At 37.5% G+C, this 14,363-nt stretch overlaps 2 protein-coding genes and 1 long non-coding RNA gene across 10 annotated transcripts; 2 read left to right on the top strand and 1 right to left on the bottom strand.

The window, feature by feature from the left end:
* Window positions 1-611: 611 nt before the first annotated feature.
* On the bottom strand, window positions 612-1,286 carry LOC131333519 (uncharacterized). Its single transcript, XR_009201830.1, has 2 exons — window positions 1,210-1,286; window positions 612-762 (listed from the first exon to the last, which is right to left on the bottom strand). It is a non-coding gene; the product is annotated as an uncharacterized LOC131333519 (long non-coding RNA).
* A 2,105-nt stretch (window positions 1,287-3,391) lies between these two features.
* LOC131318485 (mitochondrial dicarboxylate/tricarboxylate transporter DTC-like) lies at window positions 3,392-9,372 on the top strand. Of its 2 annotated transcripts, XM_058348313.1 has the most exons (6): window positions 3,392-3,674; window positions 4,870-4,953; window positions 5,852-5,913; window positions 7,695-8,056; window positions 8,308-8,522; window positions 8,948-9,372. In XM_058348313.1, exons 1-6 carry the CDS (start codon window positions 3,558-3,560, stop codon window positions 9,002-9,004), a joined length of 897 nt encoding a protein of 298 aa, XP_058204296.1. In that variant the 5' UTR covers window positions 3,392-3,557; the 3' UTR covers window positions 9,005-9,372. The 2 variants fall into 2 exon arrangements, with proteins under 2 accessions (XP_058204296.1, XP_058204289.1); XM_058348306.1 differs by having other exon boundaries at window positions 3,394-3,674; window positions 8,308-9,372.
* Window positions 9,373-11,401: 2,029 nt separating this feature from the next.
* Window positions 11,402-14,039, top strand: LOC131334642 (uncharacterized). Of its 7 annotated transcripts, none has more exons than XM_058369788.1 (6): window positions 11,402-11,727; window positions 11,855-11,909; window positions 12,008-12,253; window positions 12,852-13,152; window positions 13,290-13,367; window positions 13,776-14,039. In XM_058369788.1, the coding sequence occupies exons 3-6, from the start codon at window positions 12,042-12,044 to the stop codon at window positions 13,824-13,826; spliced, it is 642 nt and encodes a 213-aa protein (XP_058225771.1). In that variant the 5' UTR covers window positions 11,402-11,727; window positions 11,855-11,909; window positions 12,008-12,041; the 3' UTR covers window positions 13,827-14,039. The 7 variants fall into 7 exon arrangements, with proteins under 7 accessions (XP_058225771.1, XP_058225794.1, XP_058225783.1 ...); XM_058369811.1 differs by having other exon boundaries at window positions 11,855-11,913; XM_058369800.1 differs by having other exon boundaries at window positions 11,402-11,733.
* Window positions 14,040-14,363: the final 324 nt, after the last annotated feature.

Here is a 14,363-nt window from a genome sequence, read left to right as displayed (position 1 = left end):
GTCCATTGAGTAGGTGTGGTACTCTTCTTTTTAAACGGTCGAAATTCGAGTAGGTGCTATACTCATTTTTTTTTTTTTGACAAAAGGAAAGAAGTGTTATTAATCTGGAAGGCGTAAAAGACTAAACATGAGACAGTTGGGAACCCCATGGGGCAAAATGGAAGTCCACAGACCAGACCAGACCAACCATTCAAAAGGGATTTTTGAGCACAATAATGTACAACTCTATTACAATCACGTTTAACAAAATCAAACTCATAGGAAGAAAAAGATTCTTTCAAAGCCAAACAATCAAGAATAATAGCCGCTATATCAACATGTGGGTCTAGAGAGGCAGAACATTTACTTACTATCACCTCCGCATTCGATTCAATAACCATTTTAGATAGATTTAAATCAATTCCCAGCTTCAAACCATTTTGAATAGCCATAGCCTCAGTAATTCTTCATGAAGTACTAATGGTTGAAACGACCTGCTCTAGAAGGATTAACATAATCAGTCTTAATGAAAGCTTAATATCAACCTTAATGAAATTCATTCCATAAACGCAAGACAATGTCAACTAAGTATATTACAACCGGCTTCCAAAATAAAATTTACAAGAGAACTTTACAAGATGAGTTGCTTCCACATAAGGTACGACAACTCTCCAAAAATTGATATCACAAAATGAACTATGCCAAAAGGACACCAAGTCGACCCTCATCCTCGCTCCTACAGCCCGTCAGACCAGTAGTGGACCAAAACTCTACTTCAGTTACCTGAAAGGATTGTGAGTGTTACTACTTCATTCAAGCGGAAAGCATAAAACAATTTACATGAGCAAATATGGATCGAGTAATACTTCTAATCATATTTAGCAAGAAACATACTATTTTTCACAAACCATAAAATAAGCAACAATATTTCAAGAAACCATAGGGTTGCTTCCCTCGCAACCAGGAGTTATGACGGTACCGTGACCCTGTGAACAGGGTACTTCCAACAATTTATACCCTGTTTGTGTACAGCAAACAGACAATTTATACCCTTCTTGTGTACATCAAGAAGAAAACAATTCCAACCAACAATACAGCTATGGCATGCTCTTGAAATAAATCATGTTTCAAGCAACTTGATCCATATCACTACCGTCAAAATTTCCAACATTTGCAGAAAAATAATAAGTTTATTTTTAGCTAGCCACTTCAATGAAATAGCACACTCACCTTAGAGATTCAAAAGACAAAAGCGAAACGCCTCCTTCTCAACCTTGAGGTGGAGACTCGTCCCCCGATCCTAGAATATGAATGACACTACACTTAGTATATTTCATACACCAACTCATGTTAAAATGCAAGCAAAATGCAATAAAAATGATGGGTGATGTGCTTCAATGCTCAAAAGATGATTCAATGAGATTTGATACAAGAATTCCCAAGAATAAGGCTTAGACCATGACCAACATGTACTGTTCTGACCATATCCAGTACATAATCGTGAATTCTAAGAATTTCACTTACACCGTTGAAAAGTAAACTTCTTCCTCTTCGAATCGACATGCCATTCATAAAAAACGGAGTTCGGGTAACCTTACTACGGCCTCGCGATTGTAACCTAACAAATACTAAAACTGGTGCAGAGACAGATTTTAAGTAAACTTTAACAGAAATTCTGTTATTGCTAGGGCATAACCACAGCGCACGGGTTGCACCGTTGGAAAGCCCTACGAGTCTAGTTTTCAGCAAAGCAAGCGGAATGTGATTTCGAGTCTCGAGCTAGGAGATATGACTGTTTTCTCAACTTGTGTCAGTGCAATCAGCAATACGAATTTCACAGCAGCAGTTCGGTGCGCGATTTTAACTTTTCCCCTCTTCGAAATAAATTCTGAAAATTTTACCCAACAAACTAGACATGCATATCCATCTCCAGTAAAAATTCCAGAAAATTACAAGGTCGGAAAGTCTATGAGAAAAATTCGCTAAGAACATGACAGATTCAGTCAAGTTCAAGCTCTAATTGACAGAATTGAGACATGTCCCAAAGATGGACGAATTTGCTAGGTTAAAATCCATTCTCTCATGAACCAATTAGGATTTAAACTACAAGAATATCTAGGTATAAACATGTTTGATCAAAACCCAAAACATAAATTAGGTAAAAGATGGTTACCTTCAATTAGTTTTCCCCAATTCCTCCTCCTCCTCCTCCTCCTCCTCTTCTTCTTCTTCTTCTTCTTCTTCTTCTCTCTCTCTCTCTCTCTCTCTCTCTCTCTCTCTACGTGATACAGAAAAAAAACGGTGGAGGGGTGGAATAATGTAGAATACCGTAGAAGGTTTTTTTTAGGGAATAATTATCCCATGAGGTTGGGTGTATGGGTTCTAAAAGGTCAAAACTCATCTTAACCCTTCATTCTCCCTACCAAGACCAATCCCTTTTTAATTAACTTAATTAAACCTCAAATTTAATCATGTATCGCTTAACAATTTATGAATGATATGTGAACGATAACCCAACACGTGTAACAATTAGCATGACCTATGCAACATAAAATTAAATGTCATATGCGATGCACGTGCATGCTCGGAACGGGTGTTACAATGGTAGTGTAAATACTCAAGAAGATACCAAGGACCTTGCCATCATGACCTCGAGCTACTGCTCCTGTACCAATAGAATTCAAGCTCCTAGAGACAACAACATCCACATCAATCTTGGTTATATTCATCCTATGGCGCTGCCACACTAAGGTCTCATCACAAGTGGATCTCGACAGATGTGATGGAACCTTAGAGTTAGCATCCTGAAACTCATAGAAATCTCTTTGTGCTTTACCACTAACCGCTTCCGTGGCCCAACATTTACCATTAAAAATAAAATCATTTCTAGCTCGTCAAATCCACCATCAATAAAGAAGAGCCATACCTAATGAGAAAGGAGGCAAGTGACTTTGACTGTTACGTTCTTGAATACAATCCCACCAATCTGTCATGTTTCTGCAATCAAGAAGCTCCTCAGGACTTAAACGAAACAGAGAATGAATCCAGACTTTGATTGCAGCCCTCACACCGAAACAATACATGCGAGATTGATTCCTCTGCCTTGCCAGACGAGAGCATATTGGATTGACTCTGACTTTGCGCGCAACTAGAGCCACATTTGTTGCCACCGCATTAAGACACTTTCCGCGCAAGTAGGTGCTATACTTTGACTCATATACTTTTTTTACATGCACCTACATTTCCAGATAGTAAAAAAAAGAGTGAAAAAAAATACGCAAGTAAATAACTTCCCAAAAGGAATTCAAAAAGCAGGAGGGCATAACAGTCAATTGAGATTGGCGGTACTACTTTCGTAATTTTGTGGAAATCGAGGTCTATATATAAGCAAGAAGTATAAAAATAACAAAACTCCGTTTGCATTTCTTGGTATCAGGGTTTTCTCCATCTCTCCTATGTTACATTTCCCATCATACGTATACATAGGCGGCGCCTCAGTTTCCTCCGCAGCTCCCCGCTGTTCTCTCTCTCTCTCTCTCTCTCTCTCTCTCTGTTAAACTCGTAGATTGAAGAGAGAAATGGGAGAGCAGAAGCCTAAATCCGTCGGTGTATGGCCGGCCGTCAAGCCCTTCGTCAATGGCGGAGCCTCTGGCATGCTCGCCACCTGTGTCATCCAACCCGTCGATATGATCAAGGTACTCATAACATAAATATAACCTCTCTTTTTTTTATAAGTAATACGAATATAGATTATAGAAATGTTATTTCGCGTTATTTTATGTAATTGTGGTAAGAAAATTCATGCAAAAAATGGCTGAAGTTTTTGGTGACCTTCAAGGGTTTCAGATCTTAGATCCAATAGGAATTTTGGCAGGTCTTACATTCGTTTTTCTTTAGGATTGTAATTCTGGACATGGGTTCGAATTGTATCAGATCTGAGATCCATGGGTCTTGCTCGGATGTTGTGAATGTCTGAACTATAATTGTTACTAAATATTTATCTAGTGAATTGTTAAAAAAAAATTAATTTTTTATTGGAAAAATGTATTTAAGTTCTCTATTTGCGAACCGGACAAACATTTTGGGACGGAGGGATTAGGGTCTATGAGAATTACGACAATGCCACATTAACTAAAGCGAGCCCAGTATACAACCAACCTAGGAAATGGCCCCATATGGAGGGAAAAAACTCCAAGAAAGAATCCGTGTACGGGGACAAATAATCAATCATTGCATTCGGTAAGATTTAACTCCATTGAGTCTTTGCACAACAAATTACAAGTACACATTTAAGTTCCCATTTTTTGATTATCATAGCCAACAAATCAATTATCTGATTTTCTAGTTTATTTCCGCTGTGTACCGAACAAAAGAAAATCTTATTATGGCAAAGATAATGCGCTCTCGAGCAGGATGAATTGGGACCATGGCCACTCAACGAGAAAGAAATAGAATGAAACTTTGAAATAACTATACATTGAGAAGTACTATAAATATAATTGTGTTATGGGTAAGTTCAAGCAAACTAGGTGTTTGGAGTAATGTAATGGGTTCATATATAAACTGTTTTAAGAATAAATAACAAGATATAGGGTGTTCATTAGTACAATTTCCAAGGTATTCAAAGTGTATGTCATAGAACTTTAAACGTTATGTAATTTTTTCTCATGGTTATCTATGGTTTAGGATGTTCAAGTGAACACCTTTCCCTACACAGGGAGCCGCCAGTGGGTGAAAGACCAAATCCCTCTTGTTCAACTTTTTATTTGTTAGGATCTGAAGATTGAGATGGCTAATTTCATGTTCTTGTTTCTAATTGTCAACTTTTGAATTTTGTTGTGTGGGATTGTGAGTGAATTTTATTTGATTGTGGTTTCTTGGCAACTACAGGTCAGGATTCAATTGGGTCAAGGGTCAGCGGCAGATGTGACAAAGAACATGCTTAAGAATGAGGGTGTTCGCGCCTTTTACAATGTTTGTTTCTTACATTTGATGTTGTTTACGAGTTTGATTTCATTTCACTGAATTCTTAGGTAATTAGTGCGTGCTATTAGGTGTTTGTAAGTATTGCACTTGCTTTTAGTCATACCCGTATATAAAAGAGAAAATTGCTTGGGCATGAGTATTAAATTTTTGGCTTTTCAAGTAAGTGTAGAAGTAATCAAGTAGGTGAAATGGTGCAATCTCTCATTTCCCTCAGTGTCGCATACTACTATTGCGTTAAATACATATTTTGAAAGGAATAGCCGCATATGAAGTGCAATGGCATAATTCGAACTGAAGGACACTAAGAGACCTTCTAAGTTTTTAATGTAGATGAACACATATTGTTGGCAATTTCAATGACCTAACAATTCCCTCTCAAAGAAGTTGCAGTTTTTGATAAACTGTATGAAGGTGTTCTTCGTGGAGTTATGTTTGTGTGTTGTTTGTTATTCTCGTATTTGACAGTCCAAACATTCAAGCAAATTGTTCATCAAAACTAAGAAGTTGCATCTTGGTGTAAAAGTAATATTTCTAAGTTCACATTTTCTCCATTTTAGTGGTATTGTCTTGAGTTTTGGTTACGTTTTTGTGCAAATCTTTTGAATTCTGATTTGGTCGGAGGGATATAGACAAGACAGTCAACAGATAACTTAATTCCCTTGAGCAAAAAGGGGAAGAAAATACTATGCCTCTTAGCTTACATAAGGGACTTCTTTGGATTTCTATTTTTCCCTACTAAGTTCTATCAGTTCTGTCCACTGAAGGACTAAAACATCATCCAGACCTCTTCAGCAGTTCATGCATTTTCTTGTACTATATGACTAGTAACGAGATTTTCCAGTTGCTATGTACATTTTATTGTCTAACTTTGATTAATCTTGACCAGGGGCTGTCTGCTGGGCTGCTTAGACAAGCTACCTATACAACTGCCCGGCTTGGAACATTTAGGTGAGTGTTTCTCTATGTTGACCACTGACAAAGATCGACACATTTTATCTCAAGGCTGTACGTTTATTGTTCACATACAGTGATGTAATCTGGAGATCGAAGCCACACTAAACCTCTCAAAACTAAAAATGGCACATAATCTGAAAGTTCTTGTGGAAACTGCAGCTCTTTTATTTCACCAAAACACTCTCAAAATACTTGGAGAATTGAGGATAGAGAGAAGAGGAAGGAAGGGAAGAAATCTAGTGTCAAGTAGGGGCCTTGAAACCACAAGAGAACATGAATATATGGAGAGAGAGAGAGAGAGAGACTATGGTTCCCAGATCTTGGCCTCCTCCTCATAATGGAATACTTTAGTCCTTTATAAAATCCTAGAAAATGAGATTGCAAAAAACTGTGGTGCCCAGATCTTGGTCTCCTCATAATGGAAGACTTTAGTCCTCTATAAAATCCTAAAAAATGAGATTGCAAAAATAACCCTACTACAAAATCAAATTACTAATCAGGCCATCTTGTTGAAAGCATACTCCATCATACAGTCCCTCTCTCGTGCATCTTTGTGTGACACTAGTGGAATAAAGTAGTTGGGCTTATCATATTCATATCCAGGGTTGTTCTTCCTTGATTGTATGGTTGTTTTGTGACATCCAATTTCTTTGTGTTTTTTTCCCTTCCTAGAAGTTTCGTTCATGGTATGGTATGGTATGCTGCTTTATTTTTATTTTTTTAAAGAAGGTGATGCAATTTGAAACAATCCTATTGATTTTAATGTGGAAAATGTGAATAGGTAATGAACTGGCTCATAATTAGAAACTTGTGTTCTCTTATCTTTCTTTTGATTACTGTATTGTATATTTCCTATGTCATAGACACATAGTATGGTCTGGGGATTTGGAAGGATCCATTGATTTGCATTCATTTTTGTTGAGTAATGAATCTTTGCAAAGGACAAAAGTAAATAGGATCTCAGCGCCTCAAAGGATATGTGATTAGTGGAGAATACCTGCTCAATAATAATATAGTAACGGAAAGTAAGATGAATTGGAATCTAAGTTGGAAGCGATATTCCAAAGAGGACCTGTGACGTGCCTATTACCCCCGACCACTAAATTTGCATTTAAGTTTCTGTGATTGCCAATTAGGAGGATACCCTTATTCAAGCATGAATTTGGATAAACCTATAATTTCTGTAACATTGATTGAGGCTTCATGTGTTAGCCAAACATTAGCGCATTACCTTGGTCGCCGTTTTGGGCTTCATTGTATCGAGAGACCCCTTGATTCCATATCATAGTAGCATTTTGAATGTCCATTTTGGGCGATTGTGCCTTTAATCTGATGGAATTTATCGCTATCACTTCCCAAAATCTCTTCAAATTAATGCTTCGTAAAAAACAGTTTCACACCCAACTGTCCAAAGTTGTAAGATTTTACGAGACATGAAGGACTTATTTAAGCAGAACATATCTGAAAGGTATCCCAACACTTATTAAGAGAAGGGCCTTATCCATTTACTTGAGTTGGTTTAGTGTATTCTTTGCTCCCACAAGATATGTGCAAGGTAACCCACCACTCAATGTGGGGATTATTTTTGGAATTCTTTTCCCCCAACTGATTCAGTATTTAGTTGGTGCAAAAAGATAAATCTCTTTGACATCGGACCCATTTAAATTGCTTTTTCCAACAAATCAGAGGTGCTCTTCCCTTTTGGGCAGTCGTGCCACTTGACTCTTGTCAAAGGATGATGTTGTTTGGAACTTGTTTCTTCCTTCTGGTGTCAGGATTCTGACAAACAAGGCAATTGAGGCTAATGATGGGAAGCCCCTACCCTTGTATCAGAAGGCTTTGTGTGGCTTAACTGCTGGAGCAATTGGAGCATGTGTTGGTAGTCCAGCAGATTTAGCCCTCATTCGAATGCAGGCAGATGCTACCTTACCTGTTGCACAGCGCCGGAACTACACAAATGCATTCCAGGCCCTCTATCGTATTGTTGCAGATGAAGGTGTGTTGTCTCTTTGGAAAGGTGCGGGCCCTACTGTTGTGAGAGCTATGGCACTGAACATGGGAATGCTTGCCTCATATGACCAAAGTGTGGAATTCTGCAAGGATACTCTCGGGTTGGGTGAGGCTGCTACAGTGGTGGGTAAGACTCTTTGTCAAACACTATATAACTGGAATAATGCCCAAATGTTCCATAGCTGTACTTCGGTTTTTTGTGAGTAATAAAAATGCTCTTAAGGTTGACCTTGCTGTTTAGTTGTTTACGTAGTAGATCAACTCATACTCTCTTCTTCTTCAATTGTCATCCACGATAAAGTAATGGCATTGGTTCTGCTACAAATACCAGCGTTATATGTGGTTTTGATCGGTTATGTATTTGTTGTTTATATTCAGGGGCTAGTTCGGTTTCAGGATTCTTTGCTGCAGCCTGCAGTTTACCCTTTGATTATGTGAAAACCCAGATACAGAAGATGCAACCTGATGCTGAGGGGAAATACCCATACACAGGTTCTCTGGATTGTACCATGAAAACCCTCAAAGCCGGAGGGCCCTTCAAGTTCTATACTGGATTTCCTGTATACTGTGTCAGGATTGCTCCCCATGTCATGGTAATCAATTCTCTCTCTCTCTCTCTCTCTCTCTCTCTCTCTCTCTCTCTGTGTGCAGCTATTGAATGACGATGGGGCAGCTGCCCCTAATAAAATCATAATCATTATTATACATGCCTCCAATGTTTTTAGCTCCTAAAATGTCAATCAGAATTTCCTTCGTCCCCTGGAATTTCAATTTTTACTGATATATATGGCTGATACTAGTGTGTTTCTATGCATAGAAAGCCATCTTTGATGTCATTATATTGAAACACTCGTGTAAAGGTGCCCCCAAACCAAACAAAATTCCAAGTTCCACCACTATGTTGTGTGTGCACGCCTGTTATTTATGGTAACCCCACCTGCTAATGAGGTGGGACACGGGAGCCCACTTTTGTTCTGTTCATGTTTTACATTACTGTTGTTTGGTGTGTTACGTGCAGATGACATGGATTTTCCTCAACCAAATCCAGAAGCTTGAGAAATCTGTTGGGTTGTAGTGTTAGCGGATTTGAAGATTTCAGTCGGAGTTCAGCTCTATTACTATTGGAATAATACTTTGGGCCATCTGTTGTACTTTGTTACTAGTTTTGGTGACCTCGCATCCTCCAGGCCAAACCTTTTGCTTGAGAAACTTTTACAGCGTTTGCATTATTGTATTACATTTGAATCGAGTTAGAAATTTTTTGGATGCGACAGAAGTGGGATCTTTTGCGTTTTCCAGTCAGACAAATTCGGGAATTAATTATTTGGAAATGCTTGAGAAAAAATTGTTCAAGCAAAATAATCTTGTGAACTCTTGAGTAGCTCTATGGACGGATGTATTTCTGATCGTTTGTTGCAATTTGCTTTTATTTGCTGATTTAAATCGCTTTTATTTGCTGATTTTGAAGATGTCATTGGACTAGAATTGTGTTGTTGGTAGCAGTATTTGATCGCATGCCCTTTCATATTAAAGTGAACCTTTGCAATGGTAGGAAGATAAAAACAGAGTCGCACCCCCCTGATTCCTGATCACTCTGACCCTGGTTTGTTCATGTAGGGAAATTTGTAAAATTGCCATTTTCTTATTTTGTTTCGTTTAGATGATCAACCGATAGCCGGTGGTTCCTGGTACTAACATGATCAACCGATAGCCGGTGGTTCCTGGTACTAAAATTACCCTGATTTTTTTTTAATAATTAGTTATTTGGGTTAATTTACGCACACCTTAATTAATCTGTGAATCTTGAAGCTTGCTGCCACACAAATTTTCAGCAGTCTCAAGAGGTTTTTGCTCTGTAGGCAAATTCTAATCACAACTCCTTAAGTTCACTCACAGCAGAATGGAGGCATCAGGCTGAATTTAGGGCTGAGAAGGTTTTAGGGTTGAATTGGGTGTAGGATTAGGTTTGTCAAGTTTAAGGGTTGGCGGGGATGAAATCATGAACCCCTAACTTGTAGTATTAATTGCTTCTTGTCGTTAATCGTGAAAAAAGATAAGAGTTCAGGTTGGATGGTTCTGACCGAGCTCTTTCTTATTATATATATATACTAGTGTTACCCCGTGCCTACGGCACTACGCATCCCGATTGGAAGGGCATGGCAGTTGTGTGATTTAGGTGAAAACCATGTGCACTTAACCGGGAAGTGAGAAGATGCACTCCAGCCATTGGATCAAATGAATCTAGACCATTCCAACAACTTGTCCCCACACCCTTCTGTTTTATAATAGATAGATATATATATATATATATATATATATATATATATATATATATATATATATATATATAAAATCTAGTAATATGTATTGAGACATGTAAATATATCTATATCAGATCCAAAAAAAAAATGTAAATAAATAATATATATTGTCTGTGAAAAAAAAAGAAGACATTTATCTTTCGGGATTGAAGAAATTAATTTTGCCTATAAAAAAATAATTTAAATTATCAAAATGAGATTAAAATGAAGTCCACCGATTTGGACCATGTCCAAAAATAAACCTAAAACTTGCAGGAAGCTAATGCATTTGTTGCACAAGAGAAATGCATGTGCCGTAAAATAGGATTCACAATTCGAGTCACTTTGTAAGTCTCAATAAGTTTATCGTCCTTGCATAAGAATCAAACTTCACTTATTTCTCTTCTACTAAAATGTGATCAGATTATGGTTTTATTATAGCCATATGAATATGATATATTGTGCATGAATAATAAAGGAGATGTTGTGTGAATATCTACAGGACCTTTGTTATCCATAAAGCATATATATTTTTTCTGTTATGCAATACAAATATGCGGACAAAAGCATTTTTTAGATGATTTCGAAGAAAATCGAGATGATACATAGCTTGGCTTGCCATCAAAACAAGAAGCAGGAGGATGGTGGTTTTGTAAAGAAAAGTATAGGGTTTTTTCACCTCTCCGCATGACAAGATATACAAAATACTATCTTTGTCCCCAAAAATAATGTTCGATCCACACAATAAGAACTTAAAATCAACGCATTTTTGTAAACAAATTCGAATTTTTTTGGGTCAAATCACGAGACATTAATGAATTCTTTCAACTTAAGGGGAAAAAAAGTTTGAGTTAATCTTGACAAATAATTCATTTTTACGTTTACGTTTTGCGAACCAAACAATCTTTTCGGGGAGAAAATATACAAATGGAGTAAATAATAAGACTAACGGATCTCGTGTGGCGTCAAATACTAAAATCACAGAAGCTGTGATTTATTTGTATATGTATCACATTTCATTTGCCAAGAATTTATGGTGGGTCTAAACAATACCCTAGTCCTCTCTCTTTTTCTCTCTCGTGCTCCTGCAACGAGGTCAGTTGGAGGGAAGTCCATCCGACCGTTCATTTACCAACCCACGGCCTCGATTGTTTTCACTTTAATCTCAACAGTATTGAACACCACCCCACAACAAAAAAATAGGGTGAAAAAGAAAACAAAGAGGCAACAACTGCTGATGAGAGAGAGAGAAAAATGCATAGACAAGTTTTTGTATCTTAGAGAGAGAAAGAGAGAGTGTGGGGTGAAGAAGAAGAACTAAAGCCCCACATATTTTGATTTTAGAGGGAGAAATTGCCGTAATATAAGAAACCCAGAAAGATTTTGAGGAGTCTTACCTTCGATTCATTCATCTTCTTTGAAAAAGATTCACACCCAAAAAAAAAAAAAAATCAATCTTCCCAAGCTTTTGATTGCTCTGTTGCAGAGTGGTCTCCTTGTATGTGTAATATCTCTCTCTCTCTCTCTCTCTCTCTCTCTCTCTCTCTCTCTCTCTCTCTCTCTCCACTTTATCATTTCTTGGTTGGATTATATTAATGGGTTCTTGTGAATCTGTTCAAATGCAGGCTATGTCTTTTGTTGTTGAAGAAGTGGGTTTTTGTAGTTCTCACAGATCTTGAGGTGGGTAAAATCTTTTCCGTTCAATTCGTAATTTCCTCTTGTTTTTTCATTTTCTTTTGGGTCTCTGAGTATTTGGATTTGAATTGCTTGTGCAGCAGAGGGAAGAAAAGGGTAGAGAGTGAGAGAGAGAGAATGGATAAGTTACAGTGGGGAAAAAGAAAGCGCCTGCGTTGCGTGAAGGTGGTCAAAGACTCTTCAGTTTTGGGGGAAAAATCAGCCGCCGCAGGCGGCGGTGATGGTGCTGTGAGGAAGAAAATCACATCTCGTGTCCTTGGCAGTGCTGCTGCGGATACTAATAGACAAATCTACCCCTCTTCTCTTCAATCGCCTCATCGTCTCAGCAGGTAACACAACAACAACAAAAACCTCTAAAAAGTTAGAAATGTGAAGAGGTAATATACAGAAGTCTAGATTATGATACTTTGTTTGACTTCAGGAAAAAAAAATTCAGAACTTTGGACTGTTTTCAATAATTTTTGTTGAATTTTTGTTTAGTAAAAATGGAGAGTTTAAAGAAATGTATGAAAAAGATTAGGTTTTGGGTAATGGTCCTGTTTGGTTTTTGGGAAAAGTTGTGGGAAAAGGGTGGGAATGTCATTGAGATTGGTGACTGTGGAGTCATGGTTTTCCTGATTATTGGTTTTAGATCCATTTTCCCTGGTAGTTATTTGAAGATCTATAACCAAAATAGATAGTTCATGAAGCAGAATATTTTGGGGCAGTAATGTTTGATTGCTGGGAAAATTTTGAAAAACAGAAAGGAATATTTAGAGATTTTTTAGGGTTGGATTTCTGAGTTATGAGATTCCCAAGTTTTCCAAACAGATATATCTATCTATGGTATCTTACAAAGGAACAGAAGGGAAAAATTCGAAAAAAGGAAGCTGGAAAATTGGATGTTGAATGCAAACTTTGATGCGCCAGTTTTTTGTTTGGTTACAGGGATTTGGGGACGATGAACAAATCAAGTTTGAACGAGAACACAAAAGTGGCCACATTTTCGTCGTCACCGGAGAAGGAAGATCGATATTATACGACTAGGGGTTCAATAGGATTGGATCATGATAATGGAAAGTTGTTTACGGAGCCAAGGAGGGAGGAAAATAAAGGAGAGGTTGTGTGGCCAAAACTATTTGTTACGTTGTCAAGCAAAGAAAAGGAGGAAGATTTTATGGCTATGAAAGGGTGTAAACTACCTCAGAGGCCTAAAAAGAGGGCCAAATTGATCCAAAGAACCTTACTTGTAAGCTTATTTTCCATAAAAAGGATTTCTTGTTTTGTGGATTGGTATTTTCTTGATTCCATTTGCGTTTGCTCTGTGAGAAAAACAAAAAACAAAATACCCATTTGGATTGTTCCTCTCTTTGAACTTTTTTGCAGTTGGTGAGTCCAGGAGCATGGTTATCAGACCTTTGCCAAGAGAGGTATGAAGTGAGGGAGAAGAAGTCTTCCAAGAAGGTAATCAGGATTAGTTATTCCTTTTCCATTTCAAGGTAATGAAAATATAATATGATTCAAAACCAAGAATTTATGCAGAGAACTCGTGGCCGTGGCATTTTGAAGTTATGAGCCACAGCCACAGATGGGTATTTTAGTATTGAAATAGAGCAATCACAAAAAAATCACAAAAAATCACGTCATTCTGCAAGAAATTTTTGTTTGAAATACTGTTTTTTGGTACGTTACACGAAATGGATTATTATATATTGACCTTTCTATCGGGATTTGAAATGGATTTCGGTTCATAAAAAGCGACACCATCAAGAAAATTATGCATCACATTGTTCTGTTTGATTATTATGTCATATGAATTGAGATGGAGATTTATTAAATTCATTTGAATGCTATGGGATGACGACGATGCAGAGACCTAGAGGATTGAAGGCTATGGGAAGTATGGAAAGCGATTCGGAATGAGAAGAAGTTTGAAAGAGAGATGAAGGAAGGTAACAGGGGCTGGCTGGTGCAATCTGCATTGGATAGTATCATTTTTTCTTGTTTGGTAGGTAGGAAAGTGACAAAGAAAGGAGAAATTGAGGTGGTCTCTGTTATTGTATGTTTGAAGAAATGCTATCTTATCTTTCCGATTCTAATCTAATTTCTTCCATATTGGGTAGAAATTTTTTTCCATGTTGCTCATATTCAGTAGGTTTTGTCCCTCGTCTGTTTGTCTTGAAGATTCGCTGGATATCTCATTTTTTGGTGGATGTTTGGTGGCCTAGAATTGTGGTGGATCTCTCCTTGGGGTGGAAGTATATTTAGGTTTGGTCTTGGTCGGTTTCGATTTTTAAGGGAGAAATTTTAAAATTTTGGTTCGGTCTCGGGTACCTAAAAATGCTCCCAAACCGAAATATATAAATAAGACCGATTTAAACGATAGGGGGCTTGATATTTTAGTAGTCTTGAAACTCCACACGAAATGGGGCTTGATAGGAGTATTTTAGTAGTCTTGAA

This window comes from Rhododendron vialii, chromosome 1a, assembly GCF_030253575.1.
Source record: "Rhododendron vialii isolate Sample 1 chromosome 1a, ASM3025357v1".
Classification (NCBI taxonomy): Eukaryota; Viridiplantae; Streptophyta; class Magnoliopsida; order Ericales; family Ericaceae; genus Rhododendron; species Rhododendron vialii.
This window is presented reverse-complemented; position numbering and strand designations above follow the sequence as displayed.